The sequence below is a fragment of the Cryptococcus neoformans genome, chromosome 12 (assembly GCF_000149385.1).
Source record: "Cryptococcus neoformans var. neoformans B-3501A chromosome 12, whole genome shotgun sequence".
NCBI classification, from domain to species: domain Eukaryota; kingdom Fungi; phylum Basidiomycota; class Tremellomycetes; order Tremellales; family Cryptococcaceae; genus Cryptococcus; species Cryptococcus deneoformans.
Genome location: NC_009188.1, coordinates 152,906 through 171,584, shown reverse-complemented (window position 1 = coordinate 171,584; position 18,679 = coordinate 152,906). Strand labels below are relative to the sequence as shown.

At 47.0% G+C, this 18,679-nt stretch overlaps 6 protein-coding genes across 8 annotated transcripts; 5 read left to right on the top strand and 1 right to left on the bottom strand.

Annotated features, from left to right (window-relative positions):
• Positions 1-821: 821 nt before the first annotated feature.
• On the top strand, positions 822-3,083 carry CNBL0560 (hypothetical protein; the record flags this gene model as incomplete). The annotated part of the gene is made up of 5 exons (XM_767485.1): positions 822-898; positions 968-1,245; positions 1,307-2,404; positions 2,454-2,614; positions 2,673-3,083. The coding sequence occupies 5 exons, from the start codon at positions 822-824 to the stop codon at positions 3,081-3,083; spliced, it is 2,025 nt and encodes a 674-aa protein (XP_772578.1).
• Positions 3,084-3,550: 467 nt separating this feature from the next.
• Positions 3,551-4,653, top strand: CNBL0550 (hypothetical protein; the record flags this gene model as incomplete). The annotated part of the gene is made up of 6 exons (XM_767484.1): positions 3,551-3,585; positions 3,641-4,010; positions 4,079-4,273; positions 4,329-4,397; positions 4,467-4,530; positions 4,592-4,653. The coding sequence occupies 6 exons, from the start codon at positions 3,551-3,553 to the stop codon at positions 4,651-4,653; spliced, it is 795 nt and encodes a 264-aa protein (XP_772577.1).
• A 260-nt stretch (positions 4,654-4,913) lies between these two features.
• On the bottom strand, positions 4,914-7,192 carry CNBL0540 (hypothetical protein; the record flags this gene model as incomplete). The annotated part of the gene is made up of 11 exons (XM_767483.1): positions 4,914-4,990; positions 5,080-5,188; positions 5,282-5,510; positions 5,593-5,646; positions 5,712-5,820; positions 5,888-6,083; positions 6,124-6,307; positions 6,358-6,448; positions 6,495-6,523; positions 6,576-6,706; positions 6,761-7,192. 11 exons carry the CDS (start codon positions 7,190-7,192, stop codon positions 4,914-4,916), a joined length of 1,641 nt encoding a protein of 546 aa, XP_772576.1.
• A 543-nt stretch (positions 7,193-7,735) lies between these two features.
• On the top strand, positions 7,736-9,765 carry CNBL0530 (hypothetical protein; the record flags this gene model as incomplete). 2 transcript variants are annotated; one of them, XM_767481.1, is made up of 11 exons in its annotated part: positions 7,736-7,751; positions 7,796-7,964; positions 8,022-8,160; positions 8,208-8,218; positions 8,265-8,332; positions 8,380-8,567; positions 8,618-8,631; positions 8,675-8,960; positions 9,018-9,188; positions 9,243-9,482; positions 9,640-9,765. In XM_767481.1, 11 exons carry the CDS (start codon positions 7,736-7,738, stop codon positions 9,763-9,765), a joined length of 1,428 nt encoding a protein of 475 aa, XP_772574.1. The 2 variants fall into 2 exon arrangements, with proteins under 2 accessions (XP_772574.1, XP_772575.1); XM_767482.1 differs by lacking the exon at positions 9,640-9,765 and having other exon boundaries at positions 9,243-9,524.
• Positions 9,766-12,235: 2,470 nt separating this feature from the next.
• CNBL0520 (hypothetical protein) lies at positions 12,236-14,384 on the top strand (the record flags this gene model as incomplete). Of its 2 annotated transcripts, XM_767479.1 has the most annotated exons (10): positions 12,236-12,385; positions 12,442-12,498; positions 12,553-12,657; positions 12,708-12,792; positions 12,851-13,018; positions 13,069-13,203; positions 13,262-13,671; positions 13,729-13,863; positions 13,922-14,047; positions 14,103-14,384. In XM_767479.1, the coding sequence occupies 10 exons, from the start codon at positions 12,236-12,238 to the stop codon at positions 14,382-14,384; spliced, it is 1,653 nt and encodes a 550-aa protein (XP_772572.1). The 2 variants fall into 2 exon arrangements, with proteins under 2 accessions (XP_772572.1, XP_772573.1); XM_767480.1 differs by having other exon boundaries at positions 13,922-14,146.
• Positions 14,385-15,917: 1,533 nt separating this feature from the next.
• Positions 15,918-17,923, top strand: CNBL0510 (hypothetical protein; the record flags this gene model as incomplete). Its single annotated transcript, XM_767478.1, has 10 exons — positions 15,918-15,923; positions 15,986-16,028; positions 16,077-16,267; positions 16,321-16,446; positions 16,486-16,590; positions 16,639-16,733; positions 16,781-16,860; positions 16,912-17,152; positions 17,203-17,805; positions 17,854-17,923. The coding sequence occupies 10 exons, from the start codon at positions 15,918-15,920 to the stop codon at positions 17,921-17,923; spliced, it is 1,560 nt and encodes a 519-aa protein (XP_772571.1).
• Positions 17,924-18,679: the final 756 nt, after the last annotated feature.

Sequence of the window (18,679 nt, the reverse complement as noted above, 5' to 3'; positions counted from 1 at the left end):
TGACGATCTATAAATAATCAAATCTCTTGCGACAACCTTTCGACGGTCACTTTAAATTATCGACTATACCAAAACGTCATAGTCTGCAGCTGAGACTCGACCAAATGTCTGGTAGTGGTGGCAAGGTGGAGAGCACAAAAAACAGCGCGTGTCCCCCTTTTTATTTGATCTCCAGCCTATCCTTCCTGACTTCTGCCGATGCATCGTCGTACGTATACTACATACAATCCCCCCCTTCCTAAAATCATCAAGCTCGAGCAGAAGTATAGTTCATTCAAGTTGATAAAGCCAAAATCACCCATCGGTCATCACCACCACTCACCGTTTATAACTGCCAAACAACATGACCCAAAATCCGGGGTGTTTTTTTTTCTATCACCATCCACAGAGAATACTTGCTAGATCTCAGGAGCTGTGTGGGATAGGTTATAGTACGTCGTTAGATTTAGGGGAATGACATTTCCGGCGTATGTTTCGTGCGGAAACAGAGAGGAGTTTTTTCTTCCTAACGCAATAATGCAGCGTCAGTCCGGTGTTTATGCAGTCCCAAAAGGTCGAGATTTCACTGTAGCTTGTTGATAGTCGGTCGTGGAGGTTAGTGGATAGATGCAGCATACGAATGAAGGGCAGATAAAGATCGAATTTCGTCCCAGACGTCAATTCGTTGTTTGGTTCGACTTTTGATGGTTACGCCTAAAGTGGGAGCAAAAATAAATTCCGCTCATCCCTCCGCGATTGCTATTCTTGCGTCAACAACGAACGAACAAACATCGATTTCTCATTTGTACTTTCCAACTGCACTTCTCCAGAATATTTCTAGCATGTCCCACATTACACCCTCAAGACGCAAAGAAGAGCGGTACATCCCCTTCAACAATGACCCACGCAATATCGGCACGTAAGTCGCCGCTTTGGAAACTAGCACTTATGCTTCAACCCCGAACCTGTTCGCTCACACTGCATCCAGTCGAACCGGCCTTCCTATGCCTCAAAACGTTCCTCGAGACTCCAACGGTTTTGAAATACCGGCATTATTCTTTGGCTCATCCCCAGAAAACGGTGCGAGCCGAACCATCTCTTCAATCAAATCTAAAGTCGCCCAAACGCCCGGAGGACGAAGTACTTATTCCCGCGCGGACAGTACACCTGGTACAGCAAGGAGACTGACAAGGAGATTGAGTGATTTGGATATGGATGATGGATTGCGCGGAGGTGATGATTTGCTGATGGATGAGGACGACTTGGGTGCGTTTTGTGCTTGTGCATTGTGGGGATGTTAGGTGTGCGTGCTGCTAATCGTAAACAGCCATTGCCACGCCTGGATCACTTTTCGCAAACAGCGAACCACCACCTTCTATTATCTTGCCGTCTAGATCTAGACTGCCTATATCTTCCCCCGCTAATGCTTCATTCGACTCCGTCCCGTCACCTTCGGTCAGACCGTCACCTCGTAAATCCCATTACAGCGCTGCCAGTCGAGTTTCTTCATCATTGGCAAAGACTGTCACGAAAGTTCATGAGCTTAGTGGCGACGAAGAAGAGCCGTTCCTTACTCCAGGGGATGGCTTGAACCAGGAGGGAGAGCCGGAAGAAAGTCCTGTGAAGAGTAAGAAAAAGACACCGCGGGCTGCGTCATCGGATGACGATGGATCTCCAGCAAAGGACAAGGAAGCAGCTTTCCCACCTGAAGGGAGAAGTGCAAGTATGAGTGGTAACAAACCGGCAAATGACTACGATGCTGGATACGAGGGTAATCACACTGTAGACTTCGACGATCTGCCTCCAATGGGCCCGATTGATGATTACGACGTCGAAACGGTATTGAGGACGGAGAGGGAAGAAGATGATGAGGACGCTCAAAATGTTGACAATAATGTTGTAGAAGAAGAGAGAACTATGGAAGAAGAGGAAATGCAAGTAAGCGAGAGCGAGGATGAAGAGGAACGACGGCCGGTAGTGGCGAAAAGGAAGAAGAGCCCAAAGAAGCAAGAAAAAGGAAAGGATAGAGCAAGATCTGCTAGGTCTGGTAGTACCGCTGCTCAACGGAAACGGACACGTCCATCCGAACTTGGTCCCGGTGACGACGGCTACCACGGTAACTTTGTCACCCGTCGCTCAGGTCGTCAACACTACAAACCTCTCGAGTTTTGGCGCGGCGAGAAAGTCGAATACATGCGTGGTCCGGGCTGCGCTGTTATCAAGGAGATCATTACTATCCCTGAAGACCCACCTGTACCTCTTGCATTGAGGAAGTCACGGAAGAATGGTAGAGCAAGGAGTGGATCTGTCGCGGTGGGGAAAAGGAAAAGGGAGGATAGTGTGGAGGATGAGGAAGGATGGGATCATAAGACGGAGCCGACCGGTTTGGTGCAAGATTACCCATTCGGCGAGGAGTGTTATCGAAGTGGGCTATTACTATTTCACGTTTTGCGATTGTCTCTGACGGATGATAGAAATTGCGTGCCCGAAAGCATTGCTCGACCCCAAACTCGTTTCCGGAGGGAATTTCAAGTACCAGAAAGTCTTTGGCGAGGGCCACTTTATGGCCGCCGGTATAGTCTACATCCCTGTTGGTCAAATAAAGAATACGAAGCCGTCAAAGGATAACACTTATGTGAGTTCAATCCTCTAATGACCAAACCTAGTGATGTGCCAAGACTAACTCGATGTAGGTGTTTTACGTGATCCAAGGTGCTGTACAAGTGACCATCTATCGAACGAGTTTCGTCATGGCCCCAGGCTCCCAATTCCTTGTCCCAAGAGGTAACGACTATTGCATCGAAAACATCTCTCCAGACAAGGAAGCTCAGTTATTCTTTGCGCAAGCGAGGAAGATTCGAGCAAACGAAATAGATGCTGATGGGGTATCAGAATCTCAAGCCGGAGAGGCCGGTTTACCGTCAAGGAAGTCAATAAGCGCGAGTCAAACTCAAGGTGGGAAGAAGAGTAACCGATTGCCGTCGGTCAGAGAAGAGAGTAGAGATATAAGCCAGAGTGAGCGGGAGGATGAGGAAGAGGACGAGGAGGAAGAAGAGATTACTGTCAAGAAGAGAAAAAAAAGTAAGGGGAAGAGCAGGAGATAGATTGGCAGGAGGAAGATGGTATGAATGGGTGGTGGGTTTATCGCTTTAATCTTCCTCTCTATAATATACTCGGCAATCTGATTTGCGCGTACTAGGCGAATGAATGAGGGATCTGTGATATTTTTTTCTTATACTTTTGATACCTATCAGTGAAGACTTATTACGAATCGTTTTGAAGGCCTGCCAAGTATATTACATATGGTATGGATATATTGTTGTCAGTAACGAAGCCTGCCTGACAGTTGTTTGCCGAACATTCGTTATTAATAAATGGGTGTTCGCTGACAGCATCTAATAGTATGAAAGACTGATACATGTAACGCAATGGTATGTTATGATTGCGTCATCAGAAATGATCCCGACACTATTAGCCACTATTGAGACCTTCTACGTTCAAGAGCTTTATCTTTCGTTACCGCAGTTAGGACATCCCAAAAGAAAAAAATCACCAGCTCAACAGTCCAGACATGACTCGAGAAGACCATAAGCAGGACTCTGGCCTGTGGGTATTCTCATAATCCTCCCAAAATCACGACTAACCTTCATTCCCAAACCAGTCGTGCACTCCGAGCCCACCTTAATACTCGGCCTGATCTCCTGCTTGGTGAGCCTCATTTTATCTTCATTTCCACCTTTAGCAAACTCACAGCCACATTGCGGGCAGCTATTGCCATGCGTCATGCCACCAATCCCCTTCTTCACCCCGCCCCTGACCCACTAACCAAGAGTCCTACCCAAACACCTCCCAGCCTTCGCCTCTCTGTCCCGCACGGTAGCCCTACTTACGACGCTCTTGGTATCAAACTTCGTACTAAAGCCCGTGAGGTCGATGTCGACATTCCGCTCCAATCTACGGCAAAGACTGCGAGTGAAGTGAAGCAGGCAATTGATAAGATGGGCGAAGACGCGTTGAAATACTACAAGGTTGTGAGTTGTTACGCGTAGACTCTTTCTGTCTGGTGAGATGCAACGATATAACTGACATCGATGATCAGCCCAAAGACCCCCAGGTCAATGTATTCATCCCTCCCAAGTTTACTCACACCCTCGTCCTGCTACCTCTCGCTCTTCTCATTTACCTCGCGGCCGCGCCTTCTACTTCAAACGCCGCCAACGCGGGTAGGGCGTTGGTTAGCAAATATTTGAGTGACTACATGATTCCTGCCTCACTGATATTTTCTTTTGCTTGTGTAAGTCCGATATAAGGGGAGATCGTGGGAGGAGACACTGATTTCTTGGTGACAGCATATCATTGTCGAGCCTCTTCTGCTGATTATAAAAATAGATAAACATCAAGTGCCGATTATCCCTGCGGTAAGTCTTGCCTGTCTTTTCATCACTGTTATAACTTGAGCGAGACATATTGATAATCAAATGAGCTAGCTATGCTACATGTTTACTGTCGTTCTTATCGGTTTTGGAGGTTTGAACGCCTTAGATCGTGCTGGTATGCCACCCGCTTCAATTTTAATGCTGTAAAAGAGGGATTAACCACTTTACGTTTACAGTTGTACAAGAACGTATCCGCCTCGTTCGCTCTCAGTCTGCGGACACCAAGAAGTCTCAGTAATAATCTTGCCTTACATTTTGGTATCACCTTTCATTACTGGTGACCATTTTTTACTTCAATTAGTAGTTATACGCCTTGTCTTTGTCTGTGTAGTATTCAATTCACGACGTTCACGATAAATTATAATACATGCCTATGCATATTGATAATCATAGACCAAATACTTAATTGATTATATCCAATATCCAACGTCATGCAACAATTGTTATTAACATACATTGCGGCGTTGCCATGCGACAATGAACATATTATTACTGTATTTACTCGTACAGCGTATCCAAGAACGTCTCTGCGAGCTTACCCACCACATGCGGTCCCGCGCTCGTCTGTCCAAGACCTAGTTCAGTCCGCCCGAAATCAGCGAACTTGCAATCTCCAAACCAACCCTGACATATTGGCAGCCTGAAGAAGGACTCGTGGACTCACCGTAAAGAGCGACCATATCCCCACCCGCACCTTGAGGAGATGCTTTGACCTCTTTCAACGCGTCTCCCAAATCCTCAATCAACTTATCCACGCTCTTCGCTGATAGTCTCTATTTTTACAAAACAATCAAATCAGCCTTCATCCTTGTCTTCTTCTTCACTCTCCATCCCATCGTCGTTCCCAAAAACCAAAATCAACTCACAGTGAAAGCCATATGTAAGCCCCCATCTCCACCCAAAGCACTCAGATGCCATCCCTTCTTACTCATCACATCTCCCACCGCATATATGTTTATCGTCTTACTATTAAATGCTACTACAGGCCCCTTGGGGTCTCCGAGGACGTAAAGGTCGTCAGGGAAAAGGGTACGAAGGGAAGAAGTGAGGTATCGGGCGGCGGATATGATTTGACGGCATGAGGAGGTATAGCCGCTGGTGATGGAAGAGGGAAGGGTTAGTTTGTTTTTACTTTTATAAGAGAAACATTAGAGAGAAAAGAATAGGGGAGACATACTCGGCACCGATGTGGTTGAGTACTGCCCATGCGCCGGCCAGGACAGATCCGGGTCTATATAGATGGTTTAGTTTCAATAGACAGCAAGATACGGTCGAGGAGACTATAGAAAGACGCACCTCGAACCAGCCATCGAAGGACTTGCATACACCCCTCCAGCCCAATCAGTAATAACATAATACTGGAATCTCCTTAGCTCAGACGAACGATACATGATCACCGAAGTTCCTAACAGATCCGAACAACCATCATTAGCCCACTGCATTTTCCCCTGAGGAATAACAATAAAACCTGCCTTTAGGACAGAAAGCATATTTGTGAGTGTCGCAACTAATACTAGTCACCCCTGGGACTCGAAAGTCGAAAGGATCAATGCCTTCACTGAACCCGGCTTTTTCCAGGAATGGCATGATGAATGAACCCAAGCAGCAGTCGACGTGAAGACCGACGTTACGTCGTTTCGCGAGAGCACCGAGTTCGGGGATGGGGTCCTGTTATCAATTAGCGAGAAGATGTGAAGAGGCAACTTACGATAGCGCCATCTGGAAAGTTTGGTGCTGAACCGACAATCATAATTGTGTTAGGGTTGATAGCTCGCTTCATAGCTGTAACTTCAGCTTTCCTTGTTTTTTGGTTAACTGGGATGACATGAAGTTTGATGTTGAAGTATTCTGATGCTTTCCAGAATGCTGCGTGGGCTGACGACGGGATGACCCTGAGACATTCATTAATTGACATTTTTTGGCGAAAGAAGAGGCAGCGTACATTTCCGGTCTTGTGATACCCTTGGTTACTCGTGCCCAGTCTCGGTGGGTCTTGACGGACATAAGAATAGATTCAGTGCCACCAGAAGTAGCTGCAGAAGTTAGCATCATCTCCCAGGCTGAAGTGATCTGGCTCACTTGTGCCAGCGCCATTAGGCCCGTTGAACCTTGATACGCGTGAGCAAAAAACAGTCGCAGTTGAAACGTTTTACAGCGTACAGGTTCAGACACATGCTGACGATCTCACTTTCCATCTTCCTCACTCCAGGGAACACATCAGGATGCAAAGGGTTGGTGACTACAAATTTGGCCATAGCCTCGTTGATGACAGCATTAAGTTCATCCCCGCCCTTCAGTACCCCCCAGTCAGTCCATGCTCGGAAAGTGTCTTCACTAATACTTACATGATAGACGGCTCCACTGACTCTACCGTTATCCACATCCGCCTTCTCGAGCTTCTTCAAGTTCTCCCACTCACTCTCTAGCCATTCTCTTCCTCTCCCCGTTTCCGGCAAAGTCCTCACTGTCGTTAGTCTGACGCCATCTGGGTACTGACTTGGCGCAAGCTTTTCTTTGAGCTCAGCTCGAGTTTTGGCTAGTTCAGAATTGAGTTTGGCTCTGTTGGAAGGGAATGCGAGCATGATGCGGACGACTAGAGATTTGATCTTGTTTCTGATCTCATTGGCAGTGCCGCATAACCCTCTTGCCTTGATGTGGCGAAAGCCGTCGAGAAGAACATATTTCAAGACCCAGTAAACAAGTACAGCTCTGGCCATCTGGTCAAAGCGACGTTGATAACTTTCCGTGCTGTTTATGAGCGTTGAAAAGACAGGCATTGTGGATGTTGAAGTTCAGGATGACTTCGTATCTCTTTACGCTGGTATATCGGCCCACCCATGACAAGCGTGGTGGAGGCCAGTACCAATTAGAACTGGACGCCGTGTTACTGATTAAAACGGAAGCTAATTTTCTATGTGCAGCGCAAATTGCCCAACCGTTATGAAATCAATAAACAGACTTCGCCTCGCAGAGAGACGAGCCGCCAAAACCGTTGACTTCAGAAAGAACAAATGTATAATTAGTGAATTGCATATCTTAGATAGAGTCCATCGAGATGAGTTGAAAGTTCTCGTGTGAATTGAAGCATGGCGGAGAACGATCGAGATGAGCCGACGGATCCATTTGTGATTCATACGTCGAGCTCGACACTCGATACACCTGAGGCCTGACCATCGTTATTACGTCATCGCAATACCTCTGTGCCTGGCAAGGTTGTCGTAATGTCACGGTTGGTCAGTGATATCTTCTATGAAGCTATATCCGACAATCTCTGATATTCCTCAGTTCCTTGGATTTTTCCCACATCCACCTCAGTTGACATGCCAGAGCTCCCTGGTAAGTTCATGGTCAGGTATCCAGCTATTGCTAAGCTATTACAGAGGTTGAACGAGCTCGGAAACTTATTGAAGACTCCTGCAAGGGGTACAAGATCGCTTCAGTCGATGCTCAAGAAGACAGTATCATCTTTACCGGTGGAACAGACCATAACGAGTTTGCCAAAGAGATCGCAGGAAGGTCTATAACAGGATGTGAGCGGAAAGGAAAAACGTGCGTGCGGGCAGACCAGGTGTCAGCTGGATTTGCGACTGATGAAGGATGGCATAGGTTCTGGATGACCTTGTCGGGTGAAGGACGATACCCGGTGATGCATTTCGGCATGACAGGTATGATACAGCTCAAAGGTCAAGAACCAACTTGGTATCGGAGAAGACCCAAAGAAAGTGCGGATGTCTGGCCTCCCAGAGTGAGTCTTGTTTTCAACACCGTTTATATGAGCTAACAAGAAGATAGTTCTATAAGTTGTATGTCATCAAGTTACACTGAATTATGCAGCTAAACAAAATATAGCGTATTAAAGCTTGAACCTCAAGAAGGCTCCATCGCCGACGAACCTCGAGAACTTGCTTTCATAGATGGCAAGTCACCCCGCGACTCTTCCAACGTTACGCTAATGCCGCCCCAGGGCGTCGGCTTGGTCGTCTTCGTTTGGTATCTGATCCTGTATCTTCTCATCCTCCCGTCTCGGAGTTAGGTTTCGACCCTATACTCAATCATCCAACTTTGGAAGAGTTTACAAAGCTGCTGGTGAACAAGAAAGGTACTGTGAAAGGCGTCATCATGGACCAAGCATTCAGTGCGGGTGTTGGCAATGTGAGTTTTCCCATAGAAGCGAAACGCGCAAGCTAACCCGTTCATTGCAGTGGGTTGCAGACGAGTGAGCCTTAAAAAAGCTCCTTAATTCCACTAACCCGCCCTAGGGTACTTTACCAGGCCCGTATCCACCCTTCTTGCCCCATTCCCGCATTATCCGAACAAAACATTAGAGATCTCCACCACCAACTCCGTGCTGTGCCTCTCACCGCAATATCTGTCAATGCTGATTCGAAACTTTTTCCTTCCGACTGGCTCTTCCGCTGGAGGTGGAGTAAAGGTACAACTCAGAAAAAGCAGATGGAGAAGGACAAAAAGAGTAAAGGGAAGAAGGTCGTGGACGGTGAGGGGGGTGAGGACGTGGAGCCGGAGGATAAAGAGTTTTTGGAGCTTGTACGTTGATGATATTTGCCTTCCTGGGGCAAGTTGACTGAACAATCGCTTGATAAGCCCGATGGATCACCAGCCACGATCAAATTTATTGAAGTCGGTGGACGAACGACTGCACTAGTCGAAGAACTGCAAAAGATGCCGGAAGGAGTCGAGATCAAGCCGAAAATCAGTAAAGGCGGCAAAAGGGCCGGAGCGAAGAGGAAGAAGGTCGCTAAGGAGGAAGAATCGGTGAGTTCCTCTGGTCATGATCACAAGACAAAATGTTAACCGGTGGCATCATAGGATGAAGAGAGTGAACTATCCGACCAGAGTGATTTAGAAGAGCAGAAACCCAAAAGACCTCTGACGGCAAGACAAAAAGCAGCCGCAGAGAAAAAGGGGATCAACAGTAATTTAGCCTCGCAGACGAAAACTGAAGATAATAAACCTTCTGCTGCAAAACGACGAGCCATTGGAGCAAGGACTGGGGGGTCCAAAAATCATCCGGATTCGGAGGTGAAGAAGGAAAAAGGGAGTACAGAAGTGAGTATGATCGATTGCTTTAGGTGTATGATGGACTGTTGACTGCATTGACGTCTTGTCTATCTTTCTTCCACTCGAAATCCATTGCATCTCTATTACTCGCCGTGCAACCCTTGGACACCCTCTTCTCCCCGCTACAATCATTATCGACTCACAGTGTCGTAAATCCAAGAAGCAAGTGGAGGCAGTTGGCGAAAAACTTGCAAAGATCAAGCCTCAAAAGGGTAGAAAGAAGGCAGCTTCAACTCCAGAGTCTTCAGAACTGTCCGATCTTGTCGAATAGTTCAAAGGCACAAAATGGTGATTGAGTGCTCCGTTTGTTTTGACTAGATGAGGCCATAAGACGCACGTAGACTATACGCTGTACGTTGTAAGTGCAGAAGAATAACTTTTGCGTTGTAGAGTAATGGAGTATCGTAATCGATATCAAAATAATTGATTCACAAGCTTCCACATCTGTGTTTTCTTCTTATTAGGGGACGAGTCGAACGAAACTGGAGATACTTGGTGAACAACGAGCGATAATATCATGGCTGGAAAATTGACCGCTAACCTTTCGTTGAAGTTAAGATACGTTCAGCGCATCTGTTGCTATTCATGATCGAAAGCGATCACATCGCAAAAATTGTACCAAATCCGCTCAACGAGAAAAGGGTTTTAGCATACAACTAACCAAGTCAGTGGAATAAGAGGCATCATTATTGTACAATGCAAGTTCGTTTTACATTGTATGGGTCGTCGGAGAAAAAAAAAGATACCCAAATGTCGGAATGTCTCGTTATCATTGCGTGGCGTGATACTGTCATGAACGAATAGATACTACTAAGCTCCTAAGGTTAAGAGGTAATCAAAGGAAAGAAGATGGTGGGCCACTAGTTATAGCTAATAACGATTTGACGTCCGTGTCCGTGTCTCGAAACTGGCCTTGTATCTCATGAACTGCTTGCCTGCGAGTCGCTTTAGCCTGATCGTGATAGTTGCAGGGTGGTTATAGTAACTCCCCTTATGTATATAATTGCTGTCTGCGCTACCCCGACCTCAAAGACTTTTGTTTACGATCAGTGATTGCTGCTTCGGAACTCCGAGGAAAATCCGAGGTTCATCCTCATCAAGGATTTGTTGCCCCCGTCGCCGGCGCAGCCGTGAGGTCGCCCGGCTTTGCCATTCGTCTACTCGCAAAAAGCCGGCGGTTCAAAAGATGCCGAGGGCGACCGACACCGAAAAATGCACCGCGCTTTTTTTGCATTATTGCTTTTTTGGCTGTGGGATCTGTGGCTGTAGGTTGGTGACTCACCATCAGCTCTCCGCAGACACTTCCCCTTTTCTCTCTTCCCTCTTTGCCTCTTTTTGACAGTTGACATTATTGGCTGTGTGCGGCAACATTTGGTTCAGTAGAAAAGTTTTTTGCAATAATCCCCTCGTGCTTTTTAGTGTTTAATGCTCTTTTTTGACTACACTTCAAGGTAGCCATTGGCGCACTTTTTTACTTTATTTACATTTTCCTCTATTTACATTTTACTCTGCCTCCTACTGGGACAGGAGTCAGATTGATAAAAGAAGAAAGATCAGAAGAAAGAGCTCTTAGTCCATCGTTGGCTGGTGGACTGTATCAATTTTTGCGCTTCGCGGCGTGATGCCACCTCCACCTCTATGCACCAAGCATCAAAACATCAAGCGACCGAAAGTGCGCGGCATATTCTTATATCCTATCTTTGCCGACGTTCCAGGTCCGCGCAGTCGACTTAACCTGAAGGAAACCCTGCGTAAAGTCGGCAACTAGAAATAAACAACGTGGAACTACGATCAAGGAAGGATAATAATACGAACTTTTCCGCACGATTTGGCATGTCCTCTTCGAAGGTTTGGTATTGCCATGCACACTAGTCGCTTGTGATCGTACCATCTTGCATTTTCTTATTTATGCATTCATTCCAATTTATACAATAATAAAACATAAAACCACTAAATCATGAAAAAGCATGTGATGGTGGAGGAAGATGCATGTCTTTTTTCTTCGTGTGTACAGCAGATGAGAAATCAAAAAAGGTCCGCGTATTATGTTTAAATATACCATTTGCTACAGTTTTTAAATACTTTACTTAAGTGCTGATGCTTCGAATTATCGGTAATGATCAAGAGGACAAAGGGCAAGGCATAGTGTACGTCAGGGTGATGTCATTAGAACTTGCGGTTTCCGGACAGCTAGGGGGCCTCTGTCCTTGTCCTTCCCAGTGCCTGGGCCTCCCAGTGGGCCTAGCGCCTGAGTCCCTGGCGCCCATGGACCCCGGCATACGCAGCTCAGGCACATTGCAGGGGACCGCGGGGCAAGTGACAATTCAGGGGAAAGAGAGAGGAGCCACTTACCGCGGAACATTCCGGGTCATTGCCGCACGCAAGGAAAATAAGCAAAAGACACCAGAGCAACAACCAGCTGCTCTTTCCCCTTTGAGTAGATGAAGTAAGGATAGGGAACCTGGCCGACTGGAAAAAGCTGAGCAAGAATCTGTCATCGACACAATTCGAGATGCAACTCCCGGTAAGCACGATCGTCGGTATCCGGCCTTCTCGGCTGTTCCACATGAGGATATAAAGGCTCGAGAGCAGCTTCTTCCCCATTCTTTCAACCATCACCTAACAAATACACTCCTGGCATTACTCTATCTCAACGATAAAGTCTCAAGCAGTTTAGCTCAGAGTACTTTTTATACACACAAAACCTAATACTACTTTCCACCACAACACAAGTAACAACAATGGGTGGTGGTGCTCCTGCCGGCGGTGACTTTGAGGCTCTCCTCACTCAACGTCAGAACGAAGGCTGGCGAGGTCTTTTCAAGAACGGCCGAGCTCTCGGTTTGGCATGTTTCGCTTCTCTTGGTGGTGTCCTCTATGGCTACAACCAGGTATATTATCCTGTGCATTTTTTAAATGCCTGCCATTTGCTTATGTCCTGCGTTAGGGTGTTTTCGGTCAAGTCCAAGTCATGTACAATTTTGAGCAGCGATACACTGCTACTGTAAGATTTGGCAAGCTTCTTCCTCACCACATTTGCTAACACATCCTTCTACAGTTGACAAACCCCGACACCAAAGGTCTCTTGACTTCTATTCTTGAACTTGCTGCTTTTGTCGGTGCCCTCATGGCCGGTCCTTTGTCTGACAGATATTCCCGAAAGGTGAGCGAATTTTTCCCTCCCTCCTTTTCGATGGCTAATGTTTCATCCAGTACTCCATTTCCGCTTGGTGTGTCGTCTTCATGATGGGTACTGCCATTCAAACCGGTGCCAACTCCAACGTCGCGTGCATTTACGGTAAGTAAATTGTCCGCATTTACTCCGGTGATGACGTCAAGCTCACACTTCAGATCAGCTGGTCGATGGTTTGCCGGTATGGGTGTCGGTGCTCTTTCTATGCTTGTTCCTATGTTCAACGCCGAGTTGGCTCCTCCCGGTATCCGAGGTTCTTTGGTCGCTCTTCAACAACTGGCCATTACATTCGGTATCCTCATTTCTTACTGGATTGGCTACGGTACCAACTGTGAGTGCCTCGTGTGATCTAGCGTGAGTGCTAGCTGATGCAGGAATTAGATATTGGCGGTACAGGTGCCGGTCAGACTACCGCCGCTTGGCGAATTCCCCTTGGTCTCCAGCTTATCCCTGGTGTGGTTCTTTGTGTCGGTGCTTGCTTCCTTCCCTTCTCCCCCCGATGGCTCATGCTTAGGGGTAAGTACACGCCTCGTGGTTTCATCCAAAATCCTCATATCGCTCATAATCTTATCAGGTCGTGAGGAGGAATGCCTTACCAACTTGGCTAGGCTCCGAAGCTCTACCGAGGAAGCCCCCGAAATCCAATACGAGTTCCGTGCTCTTCAGGCTGAGCGTCTTGTCGAGCGTGAGGCCGCCAAGGAGCGATATGGTCAGGAGGACGTCAACTTCCGAGTCACCATGCTTGAGTACAAGAGGTTGTTCACCACCAGGCCCCTTCTTCACCGACTCATGCTTGGTGCTGGCGCCCAGGCTTTGCAACAATGGACGGGTATCAACGCCATTATCTATTACGCTCCCACCATCTTTGCGCAGATAGGTCTTACTGGTAGCGGTGCTAGTGGTACTATCAGTCTTTTGGCCACAGGTATCGTCGGCGTCGTCAATTTCGTCTTCACTATTCCTGCCGTCCTTTTCGTCGATAACGTAAGTACCCTTCCTTCAGTGACTTCAACTTCCGCAGTACCTGACAGGTTGGTGTAGTTTGGTCGAAGGCCTCTCCTTGCCTGGGGCGAAGCCAACATGGCCATTTCTCACGCTATTATTGCCGCTATCGTTGCCGAATTCGGTGACAGGTTTGATAGCAACAAGAAGGCTGGTAACGCCGCTGTTTTCTTCGTAAGTCACTGGATATTATCAGTGCACCACTGAGCAGTCGTTAACTTTTATCTTCTAGATCTATTGGTACATTGCCAACTTCGCTGTCACCTGGGGTCCCTTGGCTTGGGTTGTTTCCGCTGAAGTCTTCCCTCTCGACATGCGTGCTAAGGGTATGAGTATTTCTTCCGGTGTGAACTGGCTTGTAAGTCTTCTTCTTCAACGAGTATCCTTTCGAATCGCGTTAATCATCGCCGTAGATGAACTTCACTGTCGCTATGGTTACCCCTCACATGATCGATAACATTGGCTACAAGACCTACATCGTCTTTATGTGCTTCTGTGTCGTTGGCTTCCTGTATTCCATCTTCATCCTTCCAGAACTTAAGGGTCTCTCTCTCGAAGAGGTCGACAGGGTCTTCCACGACGAGTCCGGTGCCGAGGACCGAGCACGACGAGAGCGTGTTGCTGCCCAGATCGGTTTGGACAAGGTTGCCGAGCAGATTCAGCACAAGGAGAAGGTCAACGATTCCGAAGCTTAAGAAGTGCTGTTCTATGTCGTCTCCCCTTTTTTTCAATTTTCCACTCGCTGTTATAATAGCAATTAATGTAGTCGGGCAAGAAGGTAGATTCTTTCGTACTGTACCGTTAGCACCCACGTTTTCATTATCACCTCACTCAGTGATGCATCGGTGTTTGCACATTCTTGGGTTACCATCAATAAAATGCGCTGTGGATACATTGCAATAAGCAGCAGCAAAGAAGGTTACTCTCTTAATAAGCTACAGAGTAAGGATCAAACGTTATTATTCGGGACTGGGGTATAAACCATCAATACGCGCCATTGTGGGCATTATTACTGCAACACGTACTACTATGGTGGAGCAACAAGTTAAAAAGTTACTGGTACCCACACCACGAGAGCTCATCACGAACAACGGACGGGCAGAAAACATGATAACATGATACTGATACAAATAATAGTAAGTAGATCTAAGAGGTCCCGAGTTTGGTGACGTATGGTGTCCCTTTATTTTCCATAACATAACATGAAGACGGCGGCACAAGATCAAGAATCACGATCAAGAAGAAGTTCATCTGATGTCTGATGTCCGTCGGCCATTCTCTGTTGTTTGGCCACAGTAGTGCTTCGCGCCTACCGTCCACGGTTCACTTGTTAGACACGCCTCGTTCGTGATTTGCGACTCATCAGATTTGACATTTTAGGTCCGCCGACGAACAGTGGAATGACGTTGGCCAAGATTGGGTGGAGGCTACAAATCGGAAGGCTGTTGTTGGACGACGAGACAAGGGAAGACGACAAGACTAATAATAGGACATAACGGCAAGAAGAGAACTCCGTTTCCAGTGTGAAATCAATCACTTCTTCAGTCCTTGGTCATTTGGTCGCCGTCAGGCGGCTGGGGTGGTCTTTGTTCGGTCGTCGTCTTCCCTCTTATTTTGCTCCCCATCGCCACGCAATTATTATGTAGCATGTACGACACCGAATGCATCATAATAGCTCATAACTCACGATCGTCGTGCTTATCTGCAGCAACCTGTGGAAGATGAAACGGGGCGGGACGATTATCCACCAAACTGTCCTCAACGCAAATGCTCGCGGTTCTGCCGATAACCGTTCCTATGACGGTGACACGAGCTTGCGGATCTTTCGTAAAGCCCTATAATAATTTATTTTATGTGTAAGTGCATTTAAGTGGGGCGGAAGAGTTATTAGAGATTGCTGGTTATTACGCATTTCGCTCACAGCAAAAAGCTTACGACTACACCTAATAAATTGCCACAAAGAGTCGTCAGAAAGAGCAGCGCCCGCAGATATCAGTTAGTTATTTATTAATTATTATTACACCGGCGGCAATTTCCACGTCAACCTGAGCGGAATCAAATAAATGATGAGATCATGACATTCTTGAATATGACTCGGACCGAAGTACCATATTTGGCTTCCAGGACGAGAAACGTCGACCGAAGATAACTAAGGTTAAAGGGTATTCGTATACAGTGCCAAAAAAGCACTTCTTTCCCCAAACTCACTTAAAGTACTGTCTATCAGCATGTCCGTGAGTGTGTGGGACTAGAGGACTCAAAGCTGTCATGTGTTTGCTGACTTTCAGCTTTGCAGGGTAAATCAAAATTCACCCCTCTGACTATCGTCATTAAGCTCGGTAGGTCCATAATACATGCATATTGATGACTGATAAGTTCCCTCCCAGGTACCTCATCTATTGTATCCCCGACATATCCTTTTGTCCCCCACCTTCGACTTCTTTCATCTATTGTTGAGACTGTAGTGAAACTCCGGACCCAAGGACATCGTGTCGTCTTGGTATCTTCGGGTGCTATCGGTGTGGGGTTAAGGAGGATGGATCTTAAGGAAAGAGGGAAGGGGTTGCATCAGAAGCAGGTGAGTAAGAGTGTACAATCAGAAAAAAAGGGAGGAGTGGATGCTGACGCAAGTCACACGACCAACAGGCCCTTGCTGCTGTTGGTCAAGGGCGGCTGATTGCGCTGTGGGATAATCTGTTTTCTCAATTGGATCAGCCTATTGCCCAGATTCTTCTCACCCGAATGGACATTTCAGACGTGAGGATTTACTGAAATAATATGTGCATAGCTCATAAGGTGACACAGAGAACGCGTTATCTCAACGCTCAAAACACTTTCTCTGAATTATTGCAAATGGGCGTTATTCCTATCGTCAATGAGAATGATACAGTCTCAGTATCTGTGGGTTTTACCTTCATTCGTAGCTATGAACCTCCTGATAGAGTCTAGGAAATCAAATTTGGCGACAATGACACATTATCGGCGATCTCTTCTGCTATCTGCCATGCCGACTATCTCTTCCTTTTGACTGACGTTGACTGTTTGTAAGTTCAAGCTGTACCGCGAGCATCCTGATCCTAAAGGCTTCCAGATACACAGACAACCCCCGTACCAACCCCGATGCGAAGCCTGTGAGAGTCGTACGCGATATTGAGAAGGTGAAACAGCAAGGTATGCTTGTTTTTCCTACGTCATGTTACTTATACTCATATTGGCTGTTAGTATCTACTTCTACCCTCGGAACATCTCTTGGCACAGGAGGCATGTCCACAAAGCTCATTGCGGCCGAGCTTGCTACCGCTGCTGGCACAACCACCGTTGTTATGCATTCTATCAACGTAACTGACATTTTCAAAGTCATTGAAAACGGCCCTTCGCCTTGCCGAGAGGTTGCAGAGACTCCAGAATTGTTTGAGGGCCCACTGTGTACGAGGTTTTTAAGACGAGAGTCAGCCCTTAAAGAGTGAGTGGCGTTTTCGTACGTCCAGCCCCATTGTACTTACAGTAATGAAGCCGAAAATGGTGGATCGCCCACGGTCTTCACGCTGCCGGTACCGTTGTCATCGACGAAGGTGCCTGCCGTGCCATTCGACGCAAAGAATCCGGTGGTCGTCTTCTTCCTGCCGGTGTCGTCCGCGTGGTTGGCCCTTTCGCAAGTCACCAAGCCGTCCGTCTCGTTGTTCGCCGTCGACGCCACGACGACATCGCTGCCCTTAGCTCAGTCGACGAATCAACCCCCGGTAGCCCTACCCCCGACCTTTCCCAAGTACCCCAGCCGGCGACATTCGCTTCTCCTGCTCTTCGACACCTTACGATTGGGACTACCAATCCTATCACCGTCATGTCCGACGCCAACAACACTGAACCTGATACTCCTCAACTCCAACCTTCCATGTCTCTTTCATCGTCGATCGCTTCCCTCGACCCTTTGAGCAGGAGTGTGCCCCCTAGTCCTGCGATAACGGCTTTGGCGGAGAGGTTGGGCACGACATCGTTAACGAGTATTGGGCGGGGAGTGGCCGAAGGAGAGAGTGATGAGTGGGAAGAGGTCGAGGTGGCGAAGGGTCTAGCTCAATACAACAGTGTAGAAATTGACAGGATGAAGGGACGAAAGAGGTGAGCAATTATTGATGTCTTCTTGTGCATATGTTGATGAGCTTTTAGTTCGGAAATTGAAAAACTTATTGGATACGTCGAGAGCGAGCATGTGGTGGACTCGATTACCTTCTTGTAGAAAGTCGATAGTGAGGCATACTAATCATTTGCCGGAAGCAAGGCTAGCATTATACAATTTGGGTTTTTAGAGCATTATTCATGCACTACTATAATATCAAATGCGGGATTATCGTACATTGGTATATACCAACGGGCGGAAGTCAACAGATCAGTATTATGCTACCAATCCAAAGGAGTGGCAGAAATTAGGCTTTTTATTCCAGACCCTTTCGAACTGTTCCATGCACTGTTTGAGCTTCTTCATTCATTGTTGGGAAACGTAGTAGTTGTCCTGCAAGACATCTTTAGTTTCAATATCGCTTCTATCCGATATCAATCACGGAGATTGCTCTGTTCACCGTGCTGGTAGTGCTGTCAATTCCATTGTATGTAGCAGCAAAGGATTAGTAGTGCACGGCAAATTGAGTTGGGACGATAGGCAATTGCGGGTCACAACTGTTATATAGAGCACAAAGCGAACAGGACTTTGTCACTTTGCTAACTTTGCCAAGGCCAATAGGGCGAGCCGCTTGCAGGCTACCCAACGCATATGCAGAGTGAGTGTGTATTCTTGCTCATGCCAACTTCTCATCCCATGCACATTCTGAATTCTACCATTACCATGATGGTTCAGAGTCCTTCATCTAGCGTAAAAGTCAGTAATGTTGAATGAAGGAGTTATCTTCCCTTTCTGTAAACCCCTTCATCAAATAGCTTGCGTTTGCGCGGTCCCGACTGCAAAAGAGTTCATGATAGCAGGGAATTCTACATGCGG